Source organism: Oryzias latipes, chromosome 16 (assembly GCF_002234675.1).
Source record: "Oryzias latipes chromosome 16, ASM223467v1".
Taxonomy (NCBI): domain Eukaryota; kingdom Metazoa; phylum Chordata; class Actinopteri; order Beloniformes; family Adrianichthyidae; genus Oryzias; species Oryzias latipes.
Window position 1 is genome coordinate 4,098,079 of NC_019874.2, and position 27,906 is coordinate 4,125,984.

General features: G+C 41.1%; 2 protein-coding genes across 5 annotated transcripts; one reads left to right on the plus strand and one right to left on the minus strand.

Moving 5' to 3' along the window:
* Nucleotides 1-1,515: 1,515 nt before the first annotated feature.
* On the minus strand, nt 1,516-11,636 carry ebag9 (estrogen receptor binding site associated, antigen, 9). Of its 2 annotated transcripts, none has more exons than XM_004086628.2 (7): nt 11,304-11,636; nt 11,009-11,103; nt 9,256-9,337; nt 8,990-9,145; nt 7,406-7,516; nt 5,327-5,418; nt 1,516-2,118 (listed from the first exon to the last, which is right to left on the minus strand). In XM_004086628.2, the coding sequence occupies exons 2-7, from the start codon at nt 11,089-11,091 to the stop codon at nt 2,001-2,003; spliced, it is 642 nt and encodes a 213-aa protein (XP_004086676.1). In that variant the 5' UTR covers nt 11,092-11,103; nt 11,304-11,636; the 3' UTR covers nt 1,516-2,000. The 2 variants fall into 2 exon arrangements, with proteins under 2 accessions (XP_004086676.1, XP_011471587.1); XM_011473285.3 differs by having other exon boundaries at nt 1,889-2,118; nt 11,437-11,631.
* Nucleotides 11,637-13,848: 2,212 nt separating this feature from the next.
* Nucleotides 13,849-27,684, plus strand: ttk (TTK protein kinase). 3 transcript variants are annotated; one of them, XM_023964403.1, is made up of 25 exons: nt 13,849-13,962; nt 14,347-14,434; nt 14,518-14,740; nt 14,823-14,929; nt 15,012-15,152; nt 15,327-15,432; nt 15,519-15,600; nt 15,694-15,809; nt 16,759-16,843; nt 16,939-17,047; nt 17,125-17,347; nt 18,063-18,169; nt 19,938-20,078; nt 20,171-20,331; nt 20,479-20,612; nt 21,119-21,245; nt 22,024-22,116; nt 22,199-22,356; nt 22,437-22,591; nt 22,682-22,806; nt 26,588-26,662; nt 26,749-26,925; nt 27,033-27,129; nt 27,209-27,297; nt 27,375-27,684. In XM_023964403.1, the coding sequence occupies exons 2-25, from the start codon at nt 14,347-14,349 to the stop codon at nt 27,441-27,443; spliced, it is 2,988 nt and encodes a 995-aa protein (XP_023820171.1). In that variant the 5' UTR covers nt 13,849-13,962; the 3' UTR covers nt 27,444-27,684. The 3 variants fall into 3 exon arrangements, with proteins under 3 accessions (XP_023820171.1, XP_023820172.1, XP_023820173.1); XM_023964404.1 differs by having other exon boundaries at nt 27,212-27,297; XM_023964405.1 differs by having other exon boundaries at nt 16,942-17,047; nt 27,375-27,569.
* Nucleotides 27,685-27,906: the final 222 nt, after the last annotated feature.

Sequence of the window (27,906 nt, forward strand, 5' to 3'; positions counted from 1 at the left end):
CCCTTGTGCTATCCTAGGCACTTTAACATTGGGAGTGGGGTCATCTAGACCCACTAGACAGTGCTCTGAACCTTTATTCTTCAATGATTTGTGATCTTCACTGGTGTCCATGGATTACATGAAATCTTTCCACCTTTATCCACCTTTGTCATGGTAGGAAGAACACGTCAATGGAAGGGTGGGGGTCATCTAAGATGGCAAAAAGGTTAAAACATTACAGCTTCTCAGTTTCTGGAAGTGTTTTTGCATGAATTAAGTACTCTGGGAGCAGGGGGTTCACATGTCAAGCCTGACTGCAACCTCTTGACTAAAAGTAGTCCGTTTTAAGATGACCTGTGGGTTTGGGAGCTGATGCTAGAAAAGCAACTCTCCACTTGGATCTCCCTCAAGAGAAGGCATGCTGTCTCCCTAAAAATTAAGTTGTGGATAAAGTTTCTGACTTCTCCAGAAGACCAACTGGTGCTTTGATGTTGCATAACACCATCTGATACCTCATAAGGTATCTAAATGGACGCTGTAGCCTCCCATTGTGGTAAGTAGAGGGTGAGATTACAAGAGATTAGAAATCTGTAGACAAGGGTATTTTTTTTATTAAAAGAACCCCTCTGCCAAAGCATCTGTCTGGGGTCAAACAAATTTTAGTAATTAGGAAATGAAGGCTACAGGTGAGGGTTTTGTGCAGAGGAATCTTGTGACATCACTCAAAAATACACAAACACAAGTACATAAAATGAGAGGCTGCATCTCATTTGTCTTCTGCAATGATGGGTGTAATGTAACGTCATGAGGACTTGACTGTGCACTTTCAAAATGGAACTCATTTTATCATCACATCAAACTTTATAAAGCACTTTTCAATCAACTGAATTCATTCATTGAGCCATTGTCTCCAAACCAGCTAAAATGCCTAAAAAATAAATTCAGAATATATTTACTCGTTGACTAGTCCTGCGGCTTCCCCTGCTCTTGAAGCTTGTTTTGGGTTAAAGATCTTTTACACAATAATGAAATAAAATGAGTTGTGGGGGGTTATTTTAAAGGAGAGGGTCCCAATTACAGGATAAAGGTGTGGTTTTCAAAGAAAACTGCAGAAATCCTTTGAAAAAGGATTATTTTTTAATTATACATACATTAGGTATATCCCTTAATAAATAAGCAAAAGTATTTTACATAACTGCATAAGAGCAGAACAGACTAGCTCTGCACCCCACCCTCCCAAAGAAAAACATCCCCCAATTACAGTTCAGATTTTTAGGACAGTTTTTTACTGCTTTACTCCTACAAACTCCAAATAACATGATCCTTTGTCAGAACAAAAAAAAAACTGCCTTATTTTCCTTTAAAGTATTTTTTAAATTTCTCTGACCACAATATTTAACATATTCAGTGTTTGCATCTGCATCCAGTTAATGCAGGAATCAAATTCCTATTCAGTATTTAAAGATGACATGAATAGTAAAAGGTAGATGGCGTGCGGTTTCCATAGGAACCTCCTGCATCAATTCAGAAACTCCATTTGTAAAGCTCCAGGTTTTTATTATTTTGCAGACCTTCAGTGTGAGGGCTCCACAGTATAGATGAAACAAGAAACATTCATTAAAAACAGAAATGTCTGACAATATAAAAACATAAGCAGCAAACCAAAGGATGTCACTGGTTCACAGGTGATGCAAAAATAAATTACTGCACTCTTGATCTGAGTTTTCCAAATGAAGCACAGGTATTATATTATTCACAAATGATTCTAAGGAAAAAGAAAAAGCTGCTTTCAGACCCATCAGATCCAAAAACAGAACCCAAAGAATGTGATGACGTGTATCACCTGCTCCTGAGACTAATGCTACAGCGCTGCAGCTGAAGGTCATTTTACAAAAAAGAATAACCGGGATACAATGAGAATCCAGGTAGGTTTAATTACTTGAAAGACAAATTCATGATAGATCAGTGTCTCTGTCCCCAGCCCAGTCCCATAAGGCTCAAAACTGAGATTCTTTAAAATGTTATGAAAGCTTGACGGCAATTTTTTGCTCTTTCTTCAGCATTCTCTGAGCCTCTTTCTCCAACTTTTTCCGCTGCTGCTCCATGAACCGCTTCTCTCTCTCAGCCAGCTTCTGCTGCCTGGAGACAAACGGGAAGAAGAAACATGAGGGAAGTTTACAAAGAGCAGCACTTCTAGCAGATCAGTTGAGACCTAAAAATGATTACATTTTATTTCACACAAAATAAAATTGCTCCCTCTGCTGGTCATTAAAATAAACACTAAGTGAGAATACAAACATATTTGCTTTGCATATAAAAGGTCTCTTCTCTCAGACTTCACACCCAAATTTAGATCTGACTTATAATCACAGTTCTTTACTTAAAGACCTTCAAAAGCAATTTATGCCTAATCCCTACAGATGTCCAGTTATTCCTTTAAAATCCAAAAAGCCCATATAAGCATGTGGGCGGATCAATCTGAGTATTGATAGTATCAATAGCAAGGATACTAGCATTACGAGATCGATACTTTAGTTGCAGTTTTTCCTTGACCCTTGAGCACTATGGTTGGGTCATTTTCACCCGAGCAAAACTATTGACATGAATTTCAATATGTAGCGTGTCAAGGAGTCTGTGCCTTTACCAGGAAAGTCTCACACGTCTCAGGAATGGGTGGACCAAACACCAAGTTTTTAGGATCCTTTTATTATTTTTTACGAATTTTATGTTCACAAATGACTAATTTTGGAGCATTTTTTGAGCATGTTTTTAGGAACTTCCTATGTTTTTCTTTTTCAATTTGTTACACATACCACATTAAAAAAAATAAAGAAAACACTGCTAATTTATCATGTTGTCATGTTAGGTATATTATATCAGGTAAAAATTAACCAGCAAAAGTGATTGTCTAGGTTTAATACGTATAGTTAAGAGCTTGAATTTACTTAAAGAGTTCATGAAAGAGCAGCGTCTGTCTGTCTCCAGTGTTGCCAGATTGGGCAAAAAACAGCCCAATTTGAGCAGAAAACTGTCCAATCTGGCAATGCAGTCTGTCTGTAAACAAACTCACACCTTGCCCCTCCATCAGTTGAGAACAAATTCTCATTTACAACGATGACTCCACATACACCATTAGGGGTGTGACGATAATCGCATCACCACACGTTTTTTTTTCTTGGAAAGTTCTGCATATGGTGCGTGATTGGAACTATAACAAACACATTAAACACATTCATCTTTGCTAATATTTTACTTTTCCTGCTAGTCCTGTGTTCAGACTTCAAGGGTTTCTCTTACACACACACACGGTTCAGCAGCACACACACATCCTCATTCTACAACAGAAGTTTCCGTCTCGCGAGGAAAAAGAACAAATTGACTGCGTTCTAATTATTCACTTCCATTGCAAGCTGTGCGTGTGTTCTTGAGTGCGCGACACGGCCGCCTCCTGCCCCGCGTTCTTCATGGGTGTCAGGCTTCATGGCTACTAGAAAGGTGACAAAGTGTCTGCAGTCTCGTTTATTACCGGGCAATATATAATAATCTGAGAAGATGTCTGTATCAGAGAGCACAGGTGAAGGCTCACGTGCAGCTGGAGAGCGGTCCGCTGCAGAAGAATCAACACACCCCCCCAACACACTTGTGTGCTCCTTCCTCCTACACACGCAGCGCACTGACACACACACACACAGTCATTCTACAACACTTATAATACAGTGGTGGACAAAATTGTTGGTCCCCCTCAGTTAAAGAAAGAAAGTCCACAATGCTCACTGAAATGACTTGAAATGTTCAAAAGTAACAATAAATTAAACTTTATAAAAAATTAAATAATCAAAATCAGCCATTACTTTTGAGTTGTTGATCAACAGAATTATTTAAAAAAAACAAACTAATGAAATAAGTCTGGACAAAACTGATGGTACCTCCATAAAAAACTGAGAACTAATTGTCCAGGGGGTCATGATGAACTCAGGTATGTCCTTTAATTGACATCACAGCTGTTTTCAAACCCATAATCAGTCAGTCTGACTATTTAAAGGGAGACAAATAGTCACGTTGCTGTTTGGTGAAAAGGTGTGAACCACACTGAACATGGACAACAGAAAGTGAAGGAGAGAATTGTCCCAGGACATTAGAAACAAAATTATAGACAAACATGGTAAAGGTAAAGGCTATGAAACCATATTTAAGCAGCTTGAAGTTCCTGTGACGACAGTGACACATATTATTCAGAAGTTTAAGACCCACGGGACTGTAGCCAACCTCCCTGGACGAAGAGGAAGAGGAACATTGATGAAAAAGAGAAAAGCGCTGGACTATTCTGAAGTGGCCTTCTATGAGCCCAGATCTGAATCCCATTGAACATCAGTGGAAGGAGCTGAAACATGCCATTTGGAGAAGACACCCGTCAAACCTGAGACAACTGGAGCAGTTTGCTCATGAGGAGTGGGCCAAAATACCTGTGGACAGGTGCAGAAGGCTCATTGACAAATACAGAAACCGTTTCATTGCAGTGATTGATAAATTTTAATTTATTGTTACTTTTGAATGTTTCAAGTCATTTCAGTTAGCATTGTGGACTCTCTTTCTTTAACTGAGGGCTACCAACAAGTTTGTCCACCACTGTAGTTAGTTAGATGGGTAGTAGTTAGTTGTTGTTTGTTAATAAAAAATACCATGTCGTTATTGTATTCTGGACCTGGGCCCCATAGAAAACCTTTGGGATGAATTAGAGCAGAGACTGAGAGTCCGGCCTTCTCCACCAGCATCAGTGTGTGACCTCACAAAGTTCCTATTGACCTCTATGGGTTAGGAATGGGTTGGCACTTCAGTTTATATGTGAGTCAAGGCAGGTGAGTGAATACTTTTGGTAAAATGTTGTATATTATACTTTCAAGTTCAACTCCATGAAAATTCTGCATTTACATAAAAAAAAAAAATCCGACACAAAACTTGAGTTTGTGTTCAGAATTTAAACAATTAACTTCTGCAAAACATTAAAACAAACTATTTTACTTTGACTCGTCTTCCAGCAACTAAACTTATCTTGAATATGATTTTGTTTACCTTTCATTATAAGGACAAATCCAAAAATCCACATCTTTTTAACATCATTTTCTTTTCTTTTTGTTTATACCAGTCAAAGGTGAGCCAAAAAACGGCATCCAATCAGTTCAGTTCCTGTCTTTACAGGGAAGATGCCGAAAACTTTGAGATATATCAGCAGTAGTTTGTTAAAATGGATCCCTCATCTTGAGTCCTAAAAAATGGCTGATTCTCATTTCTTTGGATTGAACAAACAGCATGCAGGCAGAAAAATCAGAAAACGAGGATGAAAATTTACCTTAGCACGTCTTCTGCCTCCCAGACAGCATTAGACTCGTCCTCCCAGGCGTTGGCGTCTTCCTGCCAGGTTTCCATTTCCCCCAGTTCAGCCTGTGTAAACAGGCAGAATTAAGATGATTATAACTGTGGCGTGGCTATAATACCGTATTAACCATAAGGCGCACTTTAAGGTCTTTAATTTAATGTAAAATGCACGGTGCGCCTAATGTGTTGTGGTGTGACTTCGGTAAAGAGGATGTAGGAGAGGACAGCATGAGAATGATAAGGAGGGAAGTGAGGACGTGAAAGAAGACACCCCCCGAATAGTGCAAAGTGCAGGTTTGAGCATGATGCAGAACAACATCGTTTTGGAAACCATGAAAATGCAACCTGCAAAGAGACACACTTATGATGCACAGTTGAAACTCTAAGCTGTCAGCTACGCAGAGGAACATGGGAATCCAGCAGCTACAAGAGAATTCAAGATGAATGAATCCATGGTTCACAGGTGGAGGAAGCTGGAAAACAAACTCCGACAGATGAAGAAGACGCAGCTGAGTTTCCGTGGAAACAAGGAGAGATGGCCTGAGTTGGAAGACCGACTCAAGCGATGGATTGACCATCAGAGAACAGCTGGGAGAAGAGTCTCTATAGTCACCATTCCACTGAAGGCTTGCAGAGGAAATGAAAATTGAATGTTTTCAAGGAGGTCCGTCTCGGTGCTCTCATTTTATGAACTTGAGTCATCTTTCCGTCCCGCAAGGACTACGGTGGCGCAGCAACTTCCAGCGGGTTACAAAGAAAAGCTGTCGATCTTCTGCTCCTACTGCAGTGAAAAGATTGTGGCCAAACACATCCAGCCCAACATGGACGAGGTGTCGCTCACTTTTGACATCCCGGTGAGTCACACTGTCGAATGGCGGACACAGTACTCAGACTGGGAGGCAGCGCCGGGCGAGTTACGCCACGGTTTGTGAATGGATTGTAGATGCTTGGTCTAACATGTCTGCTTGCACTGCTCTTCAAGCTTTGGCAAAAGCCGGCATCATTCAAGAGGAGCCACACGGCAACGAGATGGACTCTAACAATGAGGAACGGGAATCTGCCGTGTTTAATAGAAATTTAGCCCAGCTGTTCATTTCAGATCCAGAAGATGAGGACTTTGATGGATTTCTGGATGCTGATTGATGACTGAAAATATAAAGAATGAATCACAAACAACTCAGTTTTGCCCCTGCTGCCTTTTTTAAAAACACACATTTAAGGAGTGATATTTCTGCCACCATGTTGCACACAAAGCTTTCTAAGTTGCAATGAAAATGTTAAATATTTGCTTTTCAATTATTTTTTATTTTGCTCTCAAAAACTTTTTTTGAGTTTGCGAAACATGTTTTCGCATGCGTTGTGTGCCATCTCACTCTTTTCCTATCTTTGATTTTGCTGACTACTCTGAGCACGACTTCGTTTGATGACAGCTTTGTCACGTCAAACTGAAACTTATCTCAGCAAAATTTAAAGATAGGAAAAAAGTGAGATTTGACACAGAACGCATGCGAAAACCTTTTTGGCGGTGGCAGTTTTATCACGCCAAGTCGCGCTCAGAGTAGTTAGCAAACTCAAAGATAGGAAAACAGCGAGATTTGACACAACACATGTGAAAATGTGTTTTGCAAACTCAAAAAAAGTTTTTGAATGCAAAAAAAAAATAATAATTTGAAAGCAAAATAAAAAATAAGTGAAAAGCAAATATTTAACATTTTCATTCACAACTTAGAAAGTTTTGTGTGCAACGTGGTGGCAGAAATATCACTCCATACACATCAGCATGCATGTTTTAACGTGCCTTAAAACCTGGAGCGCCTTTTGTATTTGTCAAATACAGAAAAAGGAAACCCGTAACTGAAACTGCGCCCCATAATCCAGTGCGCCTCACGGTTGTGAAAATACAGTACATTACAAAAATAATAACTGACGTAACTGCACTTTGATTGATCCAACAGGCTGCTTTACCTGTCCTGTTACATGTTCCTTTCTACACAAAGCTTCTGGTTCTACGTTAGACTTTTGGTATGTGGTATGTGTAACAAACACAACTCACTGAAGGTGGACTGAAGGCCATCATGTCCTGGGAAGCTGCCAGCCTGCTGGAGAATCCTGCCGAGCCGTCAGGAGCCTGGTAGTTCATGGGTTCCCTCTTCTTCAGCACAATCTTCACAGCAAACGAGGAAGAGGATAGGTTCATTTCAGACAACAGCAAAAAGTCAAAACAGCAGAGCAGATGTGATTTTGGATTTGACTAATCATTCCAAGTCGATCCCTTTATACAAGCATTATTGTACATGAATGAATCTCTTTAATTCAGACATGAAAATGTCTGAGCTCAACGACAAAAGGAGATAAGACCCCTTCAAATATTTTATACATTTACACAAATTACATTCAAACAGAGATGATTTCATTTATGCTAGAAGCCTTGAAGTCGGCTAATGTAGCTTTAAGACAGAAGAATGACCTTTTGCTTCACCCGTGGAATCAGAAACATTCAATGCTGCAGTTCTTTTAGTAAATGTTTCTCCCATCTACTGCTTCAGGAGACTGTTGTGTGTTCTGCCCTCTCAAGAGTCTTCCTATGCATTTCCAGTGTGAAACCTGCTGTAGAAAGCTGCATTTATCTAAAACTCTGATTTAATGGAGACAAAGTCTTTGCATGTGTATAGGTGTGTAGTTTTGTTCACATGGAAATGTCACAGCTGTGAGAGGCTGTGGGACAAATTCTAATGTGTGACACATGAGTGGAACCAATCTGCTTTGCATTCCCAGCCGTTGCAAATTGGTGCACAAATAGTGACCGCAGTGCAAATGTGTGCGCAGATCCGGGCTTTTTGCATCAGAGAGATTTTGGTTTTTGTTTCCATTCCAGAATGACAGATGTGACTGGTGTGGGTCTTTAATGCTGCACACAATGAAAATGGTGTTTTTGGTATTTTCAACATGTTTTCTTCTGATGGAGGACATTTATAAGCAGGTTAAGCTTAAAACTCCAATTCTGAGTATTTACTTATTCAATAAGTTCTGAATCAGGAGCAGACAGAAAAATGCTTTTTTTTTAAAAAGTGATTATTTGTTAGGTGTGGGGCACAAGTTTCCGGCTCTGCTCCATTGTGATACATCCACTTGTAGACAAATAGATCCATGTACGTCTTTGTTTTCCTCGTCTGAACTGGGGAGGGTTACTCTGCACCAACAGTCCCGCCTACAAGCTCTCAAATATGAACCAACCTTCCACAAGTTAAAAAATGACCACAGTAAGAATGCAATAATGACTTATTTCCTTTAAATGAATTAAATTAGACGTTGTTGATTTTTTTTTCTTTTGCACCGTAAGGGGTTCCATAAACCATTTGAAGAGTTAAGCTAGTGAGACAAACAAACTACATTTTGCTGCCACTACATGAAGAAATCCCGGTGTTCAGGCAAAGCTAATGACCCAGAAACACAAGTTCAATTGGTAACTCATGACCATCTAAATAAAACGTCTGCTGAAACACAGATGATTCACAAAAAGAGGTTTTGATTCTATCCTGTGTTTAACAGAGATACGAAATGCTGTACAGATTTCAGAGGCAGGAGATGCACGACACTGTTCAAAACTTCAAGATGTGGAGGCTTCTTCAGGACAAACCTTTTGTGTCTTCCTGATGGTGGGGGCCATGTCTTTAAAGTAGTCCGGCTCTTCTTCTTCCTCATTGGGTGGAGGGGAGATGGTACCGTTGCCACCTTCGATCTTAATACTTGTGGGAGCATCTTCGTCCCAGGAGCTCCAGTCTTCAATCTCTGGCTGTGCAATGAATTCAAATAGGGAGTAGAAACCAGCAATAAAGTCAGATACAGAGTAGAAACCAGCACACTTAGCGCCATCTTTGTTTTCACAATGGACACAAGACTGACCTGCTTTTGTAAAGAGGAGGAAAAATCCACCGTTGTTGGAAGAGTTATTTGATCTCCACTGAGTTTGCGTCCTCTTCCACTCCTAGATGAGACATTTGATGTCATTTTTGTCGAAGGATGTCAAGAGAGAAGGAAGGAAAGTGAGACTGCTACAGTGTCACAAGCAGAACTGGCTTGATTTCTTCCAGACAAGCTCAAGCAGAGAAAAATAGAAGAACACATATCAACGACAAAAAGGAGTTCAAAGGAAAATCTATTGAAAACAGTCACAGAAATGATTCCTCATTTAAGCTCATAGATAATGAACCGGATGTGCGACGACTCTATAAAAAGAGATCATTGAAACTGAGCCTCAAAAATGATCTTAGTCAAGACTCTGATTAGGATAGTGCAAAGCTTCAACTGCCACTTGAAGTGATGAACTATCCTCAACTGTTTTCTGTGAGGAAAAAGGAAAACAGAAAGTTTGACCTGCTCCTGTTCTCCTTCAAGCTTTAACAAAAAACACCAAACATTTTGTTCAGCAGTCTGCATCCTCTGCTGCTACCATAAACAAGCTGCTCCGATCTTTAAAGACGATTAATGTCAATTTTTAGAGACGAGTTTAGCAGTAAATTTGGTTTTAGATGCTGATCACAACGACCTATAAAGATACTGATACCAAAGGATACTAGGGCTGCACGATATGAGGAAACCGCGCGATATTAGCGAATATTATTGTGATCACGATATAACTTGCGGTATATGAACAAATAGCAAAACAACCAAAAACCTCATTTCACTTTTACCGCAACAGTTTAATTGAAATAAGAGCAAACATAAATTACACTCCAAATGGCCCTCGCCTACATAGGAAACCAACATCTAGTGAAAACGAGCTCCAAAATAAATAAAAGAACTCCATCCAATTGGCCAATAACGTTAAGGCGTCCATCTGATTGGTCAAATGCATAAATTGATTCGTTAAATACTTCAAGCTGCCATAAGATTGTTTTAGCACATTTAATGTAACCATTTAATGCAATTTTCGGCATCTTTTGCCATAAAGATACATTTGCGATTTAAAGTGCAGGCCTAAAGGATACTAAAATGAGAAAATAATTAATTAACTTTTATCATTTTAAATACATTGTCAAAAAAAAGGAGAGATAAAAATGCGCAAACTTTATCCCCACATAAAATGCTGCTTCTAAAAAGAGCAGCCCATTCAGAATGTTGCTGTTACAACCAGAACCAGAAATCACATCACAAACTCCTTAAAGGCCCACTCAGATGAAAATCCTCTCTTTAACATGCTCTTCTGGCATTTCTTCTGATGACAGAGGATATTTATATAAAGAGAATAAAGCTCAAAGCTGCATCTTTTTCTACCAGTTCTGAATTAGGAACAGGCAAGACACTGCCGTTGGGAAAAGCTTTTAGCAGTAACGTAGGGGCTACAGGCTCCCTGCTGCACTTCATTTTGATCAAATACGTGTTGACAACTTAACCCACATACATCTTCGTTGTCCTCGCTCGATGTAGCATCTGGCTCAAAACTGTCCGGCTGGAAAGCTCCAATATTGCTCGGTGCCTTTGCTGCACCAGTAATGTTAGACTGAGGTTGTGAGAGGCTGTAAGCTACCAGCACAGATTGTATAAGACAAGGGATGATGGGAAATGGGGGAGCAGTTTTAGATTCTAAGGAATAGAAATCTGAGGTATGAACTGTACTGAGCAATGTCCTCTTTATTTAGCAACCATCCCAGCTTACCTGCATATCAACCTTTTCAGAAAGGAGAGGATGCTGGCTAAACATGTGCAGATCTTGAACAGACGGAATTGAGTGATGGCCATGATGAAGGTGATCTGATGAGACAGAAAAACAATCGGGTTTTTTGTTTTTGTTTGTTGTTGCATTTTTAATCATGACAGCTGGACTAAACCGGGCTACTGCAAATATTTTAAATTGTGAAATTCTAACGTCAGTTTTAAGCCATCATACGAACAAACACAGGCAATGTAAGCAGTATGGAATGAATTACTTGTTTTGGAAAGGTCGTACCTACCTAATTTAATGTAAACACCGCGTATGCAGAGCAGATGCGTCGTGTTCGAGGCAAAAACAGTCAAGTTCATTTATTTGCTAAGCGCTGCTTGCTAGCTTTAGCTTAGCCCGTTGTAAAACATTGTATTGTTTACCTCTTTAAAAGCCGTTTTTCAGAAGACACATTAGCAGTGAGTAAAAACATCACCGTGAATGCAAAGGCTGGCACGCGGCAGAGCTCCGCAAAGATGTAGTTTCTTGACAAAATACTTAAATTTGTGCTAATGCTGGTCTCTGTCCCATGGCTGCCATCTTTGAATTGGGAGGAGCAACAATGAGGAAGTACACGTCATCCTGCTGCATTCACGACCACCTGGAAAATTGAAATAAAAAAAAAAAAAAAAAAAAAAAAAAAAAACACATCTTCAAGGCAGAGCACCAGGCTGGGATGAGACCTGGCGAGACAAGATTGAGACAATAATAAATACATTAAAAAAATACACTAATAAATAACAGTTTATCAATAATTTTATCACTCAATATCATAGAGTGCTGAAATCCCCCTTTCCTTCTTTGTCTTTTTGCCGCTACCTTCAGGGGTCACCACAGCAATGAACCCGGTGCACCTACAGGTCCTGACCTCTGAAGCCTCATCGCTCGCACCGACCACCTTCCTGTCCTTCTGGACGGCATCCATGAATCTCCACTTTGGTCTTCCTCTAGACCAGTGTTTTTCAACCAGTGTGCCGCGGCACACTAGTGTGCCGTGGGAGATGGTCAAGTGCGCCGTGGAGAAATTGCCCTCATTAACTGATCTAAAAACATTTTCCATCTCCAGGAAATCAGCTCTTTGTTCATCCAAACAGGCCCTGATAAAACACTGAGTAGTTAGGAATATAAAAGATCTTAAAATTACTTTTTCTTTGTGTTTATTTAATTCTATTAAAGACATTTTGATAAGAATCACAGTACCGCGATTTAGCTGCAGCTATAACTGTCAGGAAAAGTCCCGCCCCTTTAACTGTCTCCACCAATCATTCTTGAAGGCTTAATCACATGTCATCAGTCTGACCAATCAGAAGTGGTTAAAGTCTTCACTTCCTCGTTCTTAATTCTGATGATAAAGTCGCTCAGTTCCTACAAAAATACCAGCTAGTGCTCGTCTTTAGCGGCTGGTTCATCTCTTAGAAAAAAACGGCCGCAACTTCCTGCTTTTTCTGCCACAATTATCACAAAAATCCACGTGAGATTGTGCGGGGGGGGGGGGGGGGGGGCTGTCGCTCAATAAAGACCATGAATTTCTGCTTCTTTTTTTTTTTGGATGCTGGTGTGCCGCGGGATTTTTGTCAAGGTTAAAGTGTGCCGTGGCTCAAAAAAGGTTGAAAAACACTGCTCTAGACCTCTTTCATGGTAGCCACAACCTCAGGATCCTAATACCAACATCATCACTGTTCTTTCTCTGGAGTCCAAACCATCTCAATCTGCATCCCTCCATTTATCTCCCAAACCCTCCTCTGGTGCATTTATTCCTGATTCTTTCCATCCTGGTCCCTCCCACAGAGAACATCAAAATCTTCATCACTGCTGCCTCCAGCTCTGCCTCCTGTCTCTTTCTCCGTCTCTAAACCAACAACATGACTGCTCTCATCAAAGTCTGCTACACGTTTCCTTTCTTTCTTGAAGACACTCTTTGGTAACACATCACACCTGAATCCTTCCTCAACCCATTCCAATCCATTTCACATGCCTCTTCTTCACCTCTTTCCCACCCTCTCTTTTGTTCTAAAACCTCCACCTTCTTCACCTCTGCTCCATGTAACCTCACTGTTCATCTTGAGTTCCTCTCATTTGCACACATATACTGCGTTTTGCTCTGGCCAATCTTCATTCTTCTCCTTTCCAGATCAAACCTCCACCTCTCTAGACGTCCCGCCGCCTGCTTGATTCCTGCTCTCACTTGAAGATGTCTTCACAATGTCATCAGGTCTGCAGAAATTCTCGTCTGACCCCATCTGACAGTCTGTCCATCACCAGAATAAGGACCTTAAAGCTGATCCTTGGTGGTGTCCTACCTCCACCTTTATCTCCTTCGTCAAACCAACTGACAGTATGTCTATGGTCACACCTATAGCTCATTTTACCATTGTCTTCCTGCTCTCACATGTCCTTAAAACTCAAGACAATGAATAAAAGAATGAATGAACATCTTCTCATTTATGCTTCTAGATTTTTTTCATAGCCTTTTTCCTGCTATGAATTTATATAATCTTTATTTCATTCGATTTTTACTTGATAGCATTTGTAGTAGCTTGCATGATTTACAATGTCTAAATGAGGCTATTAGTATTAGTATTATTATTTTTAGAAATGTTTGGTAAAATATTTCTTTTTAAAATATAATATAATACATTTTTTGTTTCTCAGATTTCTGTGAATGCTAACTATCAAATTGAAAATATTTGAATCAAGCCGCCCCCCCCCCCCGCCCCCCCCGCCCACCGGTACGTACAGAAATCCGAGCGTGACGTCTCAGGAGCTGACCAATCAGAACTCGACCTGAGAGGAAGTGGTATATTTGAAAACTAGCAGTTGAAGTCGAGCGCTTTGCGATTGGGACTGTCGCAAATCTGCCCAAAGGAGCGGTCTTCTGTTATACCTTAGTACATGACGATACTAACGCGGTGAGATTACATAACGCTTCTTCTAAATCATACAGATTTCTATCTTCATTTTGAAGAATTCAGATGGCGCGGGGCGACATTGATTGACGTTCCGAGCGGTCTGTTGTGGTGGAAAACAATGCTAGCATTAGCTTGATTGAAAAGAACGTGGCTAAAAACATGACGGGATAACTGGCCTTACGAGGTCATTTGATTTATAACTACGTTTTCACGATATTTAAAGTTAAAGCCACTTTAGATATTGAACACATTGGGTAAATAAAACGCAATGAAGAAAACACAAGAAAAACAACCGTTAGCTAGCTAGTGTCGTGTGGGGTAAAGCAAAGGTTTTTTTAATCCCTGCCTTGCTTAATGATCCATTTTGTTGTCTGTGTGTTTCAGATGGAGGAAGAGGAGCACACGGACAGAAAGCAGCAGCTTGCCATGCTTTTTCAAAAGCTTAACAAGATCAAAAAGTATCTAAACGAAGGTAAATGAAAGGGGTTGTGCATTAGGTTAGGGGTTTGCCTGACACAGTGAATCTCCATGACTATCATCCCGTGTTTGTTTCAGACGATACAGACAACATCAACAATGTCATCAGCTCAAACTCGCCTGAATCTTGCCTGGCTTATTTGATGGATCTGGAGAAGAAAGGGGATCCTCACCTGGACCATAACCATCTCACCCGCCTCATCCACTATTACACTAAAGTGTTCTCCAACATGCCGCTGGGGAAGCACTGTCAGAATGAGAGCTATGCCAGGATGCTGGTTAGGTTTGCAGAGCTTAAAGCGTAAGCTTCACCTTTTCAGTACACTAAGCATGTCACTTCATCTCAAATGGAATTCATGGAAAGTTCATTTTCTACTTGTCAGGATTCAAGATGTCAACGAGGCAGAAGCAAACTTCAATGTGGCGAGATCCCACAGCCCCAACTTTGCCTTTGTGCACATTGCACATGCCCGGTTTGAGCATTCTCGAGGTGTTTCTGCTGTCTATTTTCATTTTTTCTGTCTGTAGGATTATTGCAGTCTCATGACTAGTGCTTCGTTTTATGCTTCCAGGCAACACCAAAAGAGGCATTCACATGCTGCAGGAGGCTATCAAGATGGGCGCTAAGCCCAAAGAGCTCCTGGAAACTGCCCTGCAAAACATGCAGCCAGGAAAACCACTTTCCCCTTCAGAGGATAAGGAGAACCTACCATGTGAGGATTCCTTTATGTTGTGTAAAATGTTTTTTTTCCTTCATCCTGCATTTCCATGAATACTGCAGGTGACACTTGGGTTTCCCTTAGTGGGGTGAATGAGGCCCATCTTAACTTTTTAAAATGTTAATACATGTGTTGGTCAAATATGCTTTGCCCCTCCCCTCCATGTAGATCATATTGTGCAGGATTCCGGGAAGAATTCCACAGCCTTCCAGAAAGTTGGCAGAATATCTGATGGCACAGGAGAGCTGCAGCTCTCCAGCATTTTTAGTTCTGGGTAACCATAAACCCCAATTCCAAATGCCATTGGGTCTGTTGTGAAGACGCACTCGGGACATTTTACTTCTTCTTTCTGATTCTCAGGATGGAGCCTTTGTCTGGATCCTCAGTGGAACACCTTCCTGGCTGGAGATCAGGATCTCATCATAAGAAAGCTTCCTGCTTGGTGGGTGTGGTCCAGATGGTCTCCATAGATTTTGGTTTTGAGCAGGCACTTTCAGAAGCTTTTTGTTTGAATGTTTGGCCTTTTGCTTTGCAGCCAGGAAGGGTACCTGTAGTGCCTTTCTCTATCCAAGAAAATGAGGACAGTGATGGAAATGTCCACGATGTTCCCCCTAAAAGAGGCGAAATGAACATCCCCACAGGCTTACCCAGGTATACATTTGTAAACTGATTAGTGCCTTTATTTTTAAATGTTTTTCAAAGGGCCTAGATCGTGCTTTCCTTAAGAAAATTAGAGTTTTAATTTTTTTTTTTATTTGATTTGAAATGGTTTATGTCTATGGAAGCATATCTGTAGCATAATTAAAAATAAAAGTCAATACCAGAAATGCTTTTTCATTTTCAAAATGAAGCTGCATTTGTTGACTCAAAATTAAAAAGAAAAAGCAATCGGTCAAACAGCTTTTTCTTCTTCTTCTTCAACACCACTCATTCTGTCACATAATTAAAATGATGGAGAACATGGTATTATAAATGCTTCAATATATTTCAAGCAATCAAAGCAACAAAAATGCACAAAACGATACAATCAGAAGTTATATATTCACACAAAGACGCATCAACATAGGATAATTAGACAATAAATTAATGTCTAAACTATACGTTATCTTTGGCACACTGAAAGAACGCTTTTTAAATTGAAAGATCAGTTATTTTTGCAGCAAATAAAAAAAAAAAGCTCAAAGTGCTTTTTTTCCTGAATACTCAGTATCTGATAAATGTGAATCAGAAGCAGACAAAAAATTCAATTGGAGAAGAGCATGTTTTTGATGCAGGATTAAAAAAAAGCTCCTTCGTCCGCTAAGAACTCTAGCAATGAACTCCTGCCACTCTGCAGAAACTATGTTGTGAAACTAAAGAATGATTTAGGACTTTTGATTTTGGCTATTAACAGCAGAATCATAATTAAAAGACCATTGGGAAGGCTTTTACAATAGATATAAAGAGGATCAGAGTGGATCCTTAAATCTTTTACCTGAATCTTCCGGTTTGAGCAGGCATTCATAGTTTTGGCTTTAGTCATCGCAGCTGCAAAGCTTTAATTATAACTTAGTTGAAATAAAAAGACTAGTTTATCTAAAGTTTGTCATTGTTGTGGCAGGCAAACATCTGGCTCAAATGTGAGTTCTGTGTTTGGACCCTCAATGAAGAAAACCGCTGAAGATGGAGGTCAGGCTGGTGTTCGGGTGGGTGCAGACATGCTGCTTTAGGTTTGAACTCCTTTTTTTTTTCCCTATTCATTGAAAATTTTGAATCTGATGGAAAATTCCCATCTTTGTAGCAGCCAGCTCTCAGTCCAGAGCAAAGCCAGTGGGATGACCAAGCAGTGGCAGAGTCAACAACGACACTCCTTCAAAGGGGGGTTGCAAGTGAAACGCAGCGAATGGAAGGTACGGCAGTTGTGGCTCATTGCCATGTCCTGCTGAGTGATTTCCCACTTGGTGAATAAACTTTACTTTCATTTCAGATGTAACTTCCAGCTTTGAGCAGATCGTTAATTCCAGTTCTCCTGAGTCTTGTTGGACGTATTTGAAGGACCTGGAGGGAAGAGGGAACCCTCACACAGACGTCTCCCTCCTCAACAAGCTCAGGAATTACTATTCCACCGTCTTTGCCAAGCTGCCCATCAGGCAGTACAGTAAAAACGGCAGCTACGCCAGAATACTAGTCAGATACGCAGAGCTGAAAGGGTGAGTTTTCTACAAGTTTGGAACATTTTTCTAGTGAATTTCTGCTAAATATTCTACACGACATTTTAAAAACCAGACTGAAGCATTTTAGTCATACAGGAGATTTTACTACTTTTTACCTCCAAGTTTTTAGTGCGTTTTGTACATTTTTGCTGTTTTACTCAATTATTTATAATGTTAAGCTTTTAATGCACAGCACTTTGTCTGATTCTTTCTAAATTGTGTTAAGCGCTTTATAAATAAAGTTGATGATTGGATTAGGGCAGCACGATATGAGGAAACCTCACGATTTGCGAAATTAGTGATGAATATTGCGATGACAATATAACTTGCGATATATGAACAAATAAGAAAATAACTAAAACATAATTTCCTTTTCAGTGTAACAGTTTAAATAGGAGTCAACATAACTTAAACTACGCTCCAAATGACCCTCGTCTACATGGGAGGCGAGCATCTGACCTCAAAGGGCTCCATCCGATTGGTCAAATGTATAAAGGGATTCATTTGATCTGTTAAATACTTCAAGCTGGCATAAGATTGTTTTAGCACAATGAAGGTTACCATTTTTTGCAATTTCAGCCGACTATTGCACAGCTCGATGTTGAGATAACGATAAATTTGCCATTTGTTGTGCCGGCCCAATTTTGATGAATATTTCCCTCTTCAGGTACGTTCCCTAAACTTCAGTTGCCTGACTCTCTGCTTGTTGCAGGATTGAGGATCCGGATGAAGCAGAGGACCACTTCATAGTTGCAAGGTCCAACTGCAAAGGGTTTGCATTTGTGCACATTGCACATGCTCAGTTTGAGGTGTCTCAAGGTGGGTCTTCAGTCCTGCTGGAATTGTCTTTTTACATTGAAAGTATTCCCTGAAGGGTTTAAAAAAAAAAAAAAAGCTCAACTTGAGCGTGTGACACATTTATCTGAACAACCTTTATCCTCTTAGGAGCCGAGCTCTTATCTGATATGCCTGTTTTTAATTTTCTTAGTTATTTAGACTTTTTGAAACCTGTTTAGTATAAAAACTAAGTATCATCTTTTAAAATGATGTGATTTTAGGGAAATATGGTGTGCACGTACATGCACACCAGGTCTTTCTTTCGTGCTCTGATTTGTCCTCATGCTCACATGATCCCCGTTTGGGGTCTGTGGAGGAACCCTTCAGCACATTCTGCATCCTGGACAACCAGAATACGAATAAATATAGTAGTTATCGTAAAGTAAATTAAGCCTTCACTGTTGCATCTGAGTGGACGTTTATATGAAATTTCAAGCTTGACTGACAAGACCTGCCAAAATAAGAACAATCGCATTTACGGGACTGTTGCTGAGGTCCTGGTGCTAATGTTGGCCTTTTTTGGGCCATCGTTGGAATAATCAGCCCAAATCTGCTGAGTTTGATGACGATGTCAGGGAGTGTGAGGACTGGGATAGAATGAGCCTACAGCTGTCGATTCATCTTTCAACAAGTGTTGTAAATGAGCATTTAGCTAAAAGCACCGAATGGTGCCGTGTCTATAGATGTTTCCTCCCCTCCTTACCCTGAAGCCCTGACTACCTAGAATAAACAGATTTCCATGGCATCTTGGTGTACAATTATATCCTCACTGAGACGCTTACATCCCTTGCTGTGGAATGCAGTCTTCATCACCGCTGCTCTCATCCTCACTGCACTTTGATCCTGTGGTGGGAGTTCATAATCAGCATCCAGGAATGCCTCATCGTGGTCAGAAACATTTTCCATATCTGACTTACCTTCGTCATTTTGGTCCAGTAACTCCAGTGCCCTAACCCTAATTTAAGAAATCAAATATCAATTCTTGTGTCTATTTAATTATTACATTAAGAAAACCTACAGCATTTTAGCTGTCATTGGATTTACACCCGCCTTTCCTGGGTGCATTTATGCTAGAATAAGAGCATTTTCCACAAAGCTAACATGCAGATTGTGTTTAGCAGCTTACCAGATCTTTACCTTAACTTGTTTTTTGTTTTAATCAAATGTTCATTTATTATTTCTACCCTGCGACAGACTGGCGAACTGTCCAGGGTGTCCCCTGCCTTTGCCCACAAGTGGCCGGGATAGGCTCAGGCATCCCTGTGACCCCGAAAGGGACTAAACGGAATAGAATATGAATGAATGAAATTTGCATTTCATGACAAAGTTGCAATGCTTTTCTGCATATCTAAACAAGAATAAGCTAAGAAATATGTTTGGACTTCTTACCTTGTCGAGTTTGGGGTTTGGAGCAGCCGACTGAATTTTCTCTTCTATTCTCTGCCGTTTTTTCCTGTAATGTGCTGTACTCTTTTGACACCACTCACTAAATGGCTGTATAAATGTCCACACATGTAATCACACGTCTAATCACAGTTGAGTAGAATGAATTACTGTGGAATTATAACCCAAAATGGGTTGTGCACAAATGTGGACAGGTCTTAAGAGGTTAATGTTCACCTCTGCTTTTTTCTGAGTTCCTACAAATGCAGAATGCATGTTTATATCAGATTGAATAATGCCAGTCTGATCAGACCCATTTCTTTGTTTTATGTCTGTTTGCTAAATGAAATTTTCCTCTTATTTTTAGGTAATATGATAAAAGCATCTTCAATTTTGCACAAAGCCCTGGCGTTAAACGCCCAACCTTCTCAGCTCCTGAACATAGCAATCCGTAACCTGAAAGCTGGGGAAAAACGGTTACTGGACCCCGATGAGGAGCTTCTCATGGGTAGGGACAGTTTTTAGACTGGCTTCATTGCTTCCAGCTGTTCAATATGCTGTCTTTGTAATTTTTTTTGCTTGTTTTTCTTATGGCGTCAGAGACTGCACAGAGTGCGTCCACCAGTGTGGAACACCAGGAAGTGCATCTTCCTGCACGGGTACCTGCCCCGCGTTCTGTGGAGCACGCTAAACCTGCCAGCAAAGAGTCTGCCCCAGAGTGGAAGCTGCTACCCGCCGTCCATCGGCACGTTTCCCCAGAGGTTTGATGAGGACTTTCTAACCATGTCTATTTAACAGAGATAAAATCTCATTTGAAATTCCTTACACTACAGGTTATTCCTGGTAAACTGAACTTTATCTCTTTATTTGAAAAAATATATTTATGTGCTTGTTTTTGTCCATTTTAGGAAAAGAGAACCACACCACCTATTCCTTGTCAGGTGGAGTCTTTGATGACTCCGTCCCTCCAACGTCCGTCTAGACTAAACCCTCACTCTTTCTGTCAGACGCCGTGCAGCAACCAGAACCCAAATCCAAACAGGTCATTTTTTTGTCCATTTTATTGCTTTGATGAAAAATACTTGAAATGATCTGATTTTATGGGCTGCACAGTGGAGTGACTTCGTAAATTCTTCTATCATCAGACACGGTTGTGTTTTTTCACATACCTGCACAGTAGCATTCTGTCTCAAGGTGAGAAGGCCCCGGTTTAAATCCCAGATGTGTCCTTTCTGAGTGGAGTTTGCATGTTCTCCTCGTGCATGCTTGGGTTTTCTCCAGGCACTCCAGCTTCCTCCCACAGTCCAAAAACAGGCTTCCTAGGTTGATTGGTGATCGTAAATTTACTCTGAAACCCGTTCAGGGTGAATCCCACCTTCATCAGTAGTAACCCCATGACCCTAAAAAGATTTCAGTGGGTTCAGAAAATGGATGGATCTCTGATATTGACTGATTTGCCTTGTTTTCCCCTGTTCATGATAAATCATCTTTTTCATGAAGATGCTGTATGAAGTCTAATAGTTGTCTGAAAAATCCTCTGTCCTTCAGCTTTGTCACTCCTGTTGTGAAAGGAGGTCCAGAAGTGTGGTCCTCTGCAGTGGCAGCTCACAGAACCAGGGCGCTTCAGCAGTCCCACACGCCTCTGAACCCAGCAGCCTCTTTCCAGACTCCACAGGTACTGGCACTCTGTGTCTTTGATTTGTGTAAAAAGAAAAGAGAGGGAGAAATGAAAACAATCATTTACTTCAGTTTGTAAGATAAGATTTTGTACAAATGTAGTTCTTGGTAACATTTTTTAAAGACCTGATTTGATCCGTCCGATCCAACACAAAAGATTTTCAAATATGATTAAAATGAATAAAGTTTGGCCCCTATGACAAAAGCGGTTTATTCAGACATACCTCTGGTTTGTCAGAAGATTCATAACCCCTGTTGATAAAACACAAGAGGCCTTCAGCTCTCATCTGTTTACCCAGCTGTTGGACAGGACAAGTTAAAAATGTTTTACAAAAAATAAAGACCTGATTTCATATATTTTCCTCCTTTTGGAATCTTTGTGGCAAAAATGTGTGTATTACTTACCAAAACACACCTTGTCTCGCTAACATTCAATATTCAATATTGGTATTTTGTGCATAAGTACAGGGCGGTAGTTTAGCACAGGCGGTAGAGCAGGACGTCGATCCCTGCTCTCCTCAGCCAGCTGCTGCCCCCCCCCGAGCATGGCCAGTCTGCAGCTCACCGCTCCCCCCAGGAGATGGGCCAAAACGCAGAGAAAAATGTCCCCATTGTGGGATGAATAAAGTATCAATTATTAATTATTATTATTAAAATTAAGCCTTAAAGTGAAATGAATGGAGTGGGATTAAAGGGCTATTAGAATTTGTTTGAAACTTTAAGTTACCATGCTTTTCCAATTTCAGTGACTTCATCCTGTTTAAATCTAATTTTAGGCCTCATTGAGTTCTTTATCAAATGAATCCATCACCATTAAGGGCAAGCAGTTCTTCGTTCTCAAGATTATCGGGCGTGGAGGATCAAGCAAGGTATAAGAAAGCCTACCGATCATCAACGCCACAGGCTCCCTGACACTTTGATAGCTGCTAATGCAGTCGGCTCCTCTTCTAGGTCTTCCAGGTTCTTGATCACAAAAAGCAGCTGTTTGCTGTGAAGTATGTGGACCTGGAGGAAGCTGATGCTCAGACCGTAGAAAGTTACAAAAATGAAATTGAACATCTGAACCACCTGCAGCAGTACAGCGATCAAATCATCAAGCTCTATGATTAGTGAGTACAGTCTGCACAGCCACTCGATGTGAGGTAAAACGATCTTCATCAGGCTCTGATGCCTTCTAATGTGTTTGCAGTGAAATAACCAACAGCTACATCTATATGCTGATGGAGTGTGGGAACTTGGATCTGAACACCTGGCTGCGAAACCGCAAATCTGTTGTGAACCCACTCGAGAGAAAGTTTTACTGGAAAAACATGCTGGAGGCCGTCCATACCATCCACAAACACGGTTGTTCATCTTTGATCCTTCCCCTGCCTGTCCAACATTTCCCATTTCTTTAACTCTCCATCTTTGGAACCACTCTATTTGTTTTTCCAGGGATCATCCACAGTGATCTGAAGCCAGCAAACTTCGTCATCGTGAACGCATCACTGAAGTTGATCGACTTTGGTATCGCAAACAGAATCCAGCCTGATGTGACCAGCATCATGAAGGATTCACAGGTGAGTCGCACCTGTAAAGGCCATCCAAATGGGACTTTGGTAAACTCACTTGTGTTCGGTCAAAACATTAAAGTATCCAGTGGTCTTGACCACTTCTTCATCCAACAACTGCCTTAATCGTAGGTAACGGTATAAAAAGATCTTTGTCTTTATTGGAACTTTTTTTTGGGGAAAGAAAGTTCAGACGCAATGACTTGTGGTCTATATTCGCAGATCTAGTGAGCATCGATGCACACTGGTATTTTGCACAGACTTCTGGGAAATTTCTAGCGGACTCGATTTTGGTATTGTAGCTTTGGGCAGGACTAAAAAATGGCGAACGCACTATACAGTAGGGGTGTAACAATACACGTAGTTGAACCGAACCGTTTCGTTACGGTTCACTTCTGTACCGTTTTTGGTGCGTTTTTTTTATTTTTTCCCCCGCAAATGCAGTACAGACCAAAAGTTTGGACACACCTTCTTATTCAAAGAGTTTTCTTTATTTTCATTGTAGATTCACACTGAAGGCATAGAAACAGATGGAATAGTATTCCGCTGTAAGATGGTGTGGTAGCCATGCTGGTTGAGTATGCCTTCAATTTGGAATAAATCCCCAACAGTGTCACCAGCAAAGCACCCCCACACCATCACACCTCCTCCTCCATGCTTCACGGGGGGAACCAGGCATGTAGAGTCCATCCGTTCACCTTTTCTGTGTCGCTCAAAGACACGGTGGTTGGAACCAAAAATCTCTAATTTGGACTCATCAGACCAAAGCCCAGATTTCCACTGGTCTCATGTCCATTCCTTGTGTTCTTTAGCCCAAACAAGTCTCTTCTGCTTGTTGCCTTTCTTTAGTAGTGGTTTCCTAGCAGATATTCTACCATGCAGGCCTGATTCACACAGTCTCCTTGTAACAGTTGTTGTAGAGATGTGTCTGCTGCTAGAACTCTGTGTGCCATTGACCTGCTCTCTAATCTGAGCTGCTGTTAACCTGCCATTTCTGAGGCTGCTGACTCGGATGAACTTATCCTCTGCAGCAGAGGTGACTCTTGGTCTTCCTTTCCTGGGGAGGTCCACATGTGAACCAGTTTCTTTGTAGCGCTTGATGGTGTTTGTGACTTGGTGACACTTTCAAAGTTTTCCCAATTTTTGGGACTGACTGACCTTCATGTCTTAAAGTAATGATGGCCACTCATTTCTGTACTTGGCTGCTTTTTTTTGCCATAATCCAAATTCTAACAGTCTATTCAGTAGGACTATCAGCTGTGTATCCACCTGACTTCTGCACAACACAACTGATGGTCCCAACCCCATTTATAAGGCAAGAAATAACACCTATTAAACCTGACTGGGCACACCTGTAAGTGAAAAACATTTCAGGTGACTACCTCTAGAAGCTCATCCAGAGAATGTCAAGAGTGTGCAAAGCAGTAATCAAAGCAAAAGGTGGCTACTTTGAAGAACCAACAATATGACATATTTTCAGTTGTTTCATACTTTTTATTGGTGTGTGTTGAAGGTGTGTCCAAACTACTTTTGGTCTGTACTGTACATTGTAAGACCCAGCTGCTTTGTATCTCGTAGCGGGGAAAGGAGAGCTGAGCAGCTAATTAACTAGCTGCGTTCCAGGGCTGCATGATATGAGGAAAACTCGTAATATGCGAAATTGGTGATTAATATTGCGATAACGATATAATTTGCGGTATATAAACAAATTGCAAACCATCATTTCCATTTCATTGCAACAATTTAAAAGTTATACTCCAAATGACCCTTGTCGACGTAGGATGCAAACATCAAACATAAAAGGGCTAATCTGATTGGTCAACAACGTGAACGGGTCCTTCCGATTGGTTAAATGCATAAAGGGATTTATTTCATTTATTCAAGCTGCCATGAGTTTGTTTTAGCACATTTGAGGTATCCATTTATTGGGATTTCGCCGTCTTTTGCGGTATGCATATTGCACAGCTTGATGTCACGATAACGATAAATTTGCTATATATTGTGCAGGCCCCGCGCTGACTGTCCTTGCCCCATACGCCACACGCCCTCAAACAGCCTCTGAGAGTAGACAGACAAGCTGATTGCTCACTCTCCTGTCTGGCATTAAAACCCATTTATTACGAACAATCAAACAGTGTAACAACATGAACCTCACTTCTCTTCATTGCTCTCTCAGTGGTGATCAAGATTTCACACTTCCCATGAGTCTTAGTGGCTATGGGCGGGGCTAACCCACAGGTCGCCACAGTATTAACTTTGCGCTGAGGCGGAAGTAACGTTAGCCATGAGTTTCCTCCCTGTGTGAATGGAACTGTGACTGTAAAGCGCTTTGGGCCTTCGAAGAAGGTAGAAAAAGCGCTATATAAGTGTACGCCATTTACCATACGCTTTAGAATAGAATGGGACAGGGGTCGGCAACCTGCGGCTCTTTCCTCCTTGTGCTGTGGCTCTATGGTTTTCTAAGATTGCCTTTAACACCGTCGGGCAGGAGGAAGGGAGCAGTGTGAACGCGCGGAGGGGGCGTGTGAACGCCGACCAGAGTCTGTTATGGGATGGAAAGTTCTTCTAAAAGACAGTCAGTGGTAGTCTCGTAGGGGGCACATGAGCGCCCACCCCAAAACAGCCTTTTTTTTGAGAGAGGTAGAGAACCGGGGGCGGGGCTTAGACTCACCGCTTATGATTCCAGACCCGCAACAAACTAACAGATGCTTCCTAATTAAAAAATTGTTTTCATCCATAAAATTAATATACTTTATTGGGTTTACTGGATTTAAAAAAATAAATATATGGAAAGGAGTCTGTATCAAAGTGAATTTGTCTCCATCATCTCATTCATCTTAACTCTGGGTGTTTGACAGACAGAAAAGTCTATTCAAGGTTGTGGAAAATGGACAAAAGATCAAAGGAAACGTCATGCTTATAAATTATTAAAATAAATACTTAAATAAATATCCTGACAGCATTTTGAATCAATACAAGTATCACCAAATGAACTATCGAGATGTCGGCGAAACGATTGTTTTCTAACACCCCTAGTGTTGCGGCTCCTTGGAGTTTCATTTCTGTGTGAAACTGATCCTATTGGCTCTTTGAGGGGTAAAGGTGCCGACCCCTGGTATGGGCCCTTCATTTGCTGGATTTCAATTCAGAACAGAAATATTTCGAGTATAGGCACTGAAACCAAGAATTGTGGGAAAGCCACCTCCTTCTCCATCTGTCTCATTCACCTAAGGTGTAGGTCAAGAAATTGGAGTGTTTGAGAGGAGAAACTTCATCTCATCAAAGGGAGATTGTGAAGTCTAGCAGAACATACTCCACAGGGCCGCGGTGTCGCGGGGGTTAACCGCATCCCCTGCTGGTTCATCACCGCGGTGATCAAAAATCCCACACCGTCACAGCTGTACATACAATGTATCCATTAGTCATTCACTCCATGTATACTTGGTGATGACAGAGGCGTGGCTGCCAGTTCACGCCTACGCCCCCTCTGACCATCACCCGGACATTCATACGCATTTACACACCAGTGAAGCCACCCTGGAGGCAGGGAGGGGGAAGTGTCTTGCCCAAGGACACGACGACAGTTTTGACTGGGGGGAGCGGAGATCGAACCGCCGACCCTTCGATCATTGGACGACCAGCTCAACCTCCTGAGCCACCAATTTAGAATATGATGTACACTATCATCAGTCACCTTGTTTATCAATACTTTATCTAGGTCAACAGATGGTAAAAATCTCTTGAAGAAGTTGCCCCCCATCTCCATTACCTAATTGTTTCCCGTCCACAGGTGGGAACCCTGAACTACATGCCCCCTGAAGCCATCAAAGATACTTCCTCCCAGTCTGGCAAAGCTCGCTCAAAGGTTCTTGCCATCTTTGAAGCTGATCTAACAGGTTTGATGACAGTAAACCGAGCAACTGGGAATACTGACTCTTAATTGTCATACAGATAAGCCCCAAAGGAGACGTGTGGTCGCTCGGCTGCATCCTTTATTGCATGACTTACGGGAAGACTCCATTTCAAAGCATCACAAACCAGATGGCCAAGCTGCACGCCATCATTGACCCCTCCCACAAGATTGAGTTTCCTGATATTTCAGAGAGGGACTTGCTGGATGTTCTAAAGGTAAATGTGAAGTGAGACTGGTACCTAAACAGCTAGAGTAAGACATTTTGCTCTCTAGAATGACTTGATATTTAGGTCAAATGTTGTGTTTCTTTTGTTTTTTCCAGAGGTGCTTAGTAAGAAACCCTAGAGAGAGGATCTCGATTGTAGAGCTGCTGGATCATCCCTATCTCCAGCTGAAGCCTCAGGCCTCACCTGAACCAGGTACATCTGATTCTGAGAAGGAAATATTACCAGAAAAACCAATCTGCCAATGTAAGTTTAAACCTGACCTGCATTTCAGCAGAGCATCCATCTAATGGGGACCTTCAGAGGATCCTGACGGACCTGGCCGCTCTGCAGTCTCCAAACAGCATCATCCGAGCTGCAAATGTGAGATCTGTTTGGATGAAACGTAATCTCACAGATGGTCCTCTTGAAATCCTTAACTTTTCTTCTCTCTTAAACAGAATTTGGCAAAAATGTGCAGCAGTGGCAGGAGGCTGGATGTTGCAGAATGTGCAAAGTCATCCACTTAAAGATTCTGGAAAGTGTGACGTGGACGTTTCTTCTTCTTCTTTTCTGACCTCCTAGTGACCACTAGGTGTTCTGCTGAAAGAACCAACATGTTCATGTTTGTATATTAACATTTTTCTGAAGTTGTCCTTCTGAGTGATGTTTACTTTTTTATTTTACTTTAGATGTTAAAAATTTTAAGCAAAACACAACATGGAGAAATAAACAAACTGTGTATCCTACAGAGTTTCATTCATACCATTACCAATGGTTGCTGACCCTTTGTGCTCCTCGTTCCATGGTTAGGATTTTGACATGATCGAAGCAAAGGATTCTGCACATCACCTGTTCTTTTTCCCTTAATTTTTTCAAAATGTTATAAACTCAATATTCTCAAAAACATTAAAAAAAAACATAAAAACTCGAATCCTGCCACTGCCGGTCCCAAGCCTGGATAATAAAAGAGGAGGGGTGAGTGAGACTTTA

Excerpts from the sequence above, each read along its gene's own strand:
- ebag9 (XM_004086628.2), bottom strand. The coding sequence starts at position 11,091 with ATGGCCATCACTCAATTCCGTCTGTTCAAGATCTGCACATGTTTAGCC. Across the intron at positions 7,517-8,989 it reads CCATCAGGAAGACACAAAAG|ATTGTGCTGAAGAAGAGGGA; the intron begins GTTTGTCCTGAA and ends TTTGCTGTGAAG. Across the intron at positions 5,419-7,405 it reads TGGCCTTCAGTCCACCTTCA|GCTGAACTGGGGGAAATGGA; the intron begins GTGAGTTGTGTT and ends CTGTTTACACAG.
- ttk (XM_023964403.1), top strand. The coding sequence starts at position 14,347 with ATGGAGGAAGAGGAGCACACGGACAGAAAGCAGCAGCTTGCCATGCTT. Across the intron at positions 17,348-18,062 it reads AGATACGCAGAGCTGAAAGG|GATTGAGGATCCGGATGAAG; the intron begins GTGAGTTTTCTA and ends TGCTTGTTGCAG. Across the intron at positions 22,117-22,198 it reads GGCGTGGAGGATCAAGCAAG|GTCTTCCAGGTTCTTGATCA; the intron begins GTATAAGAAAGC and ends CTCCTCTTCTAG.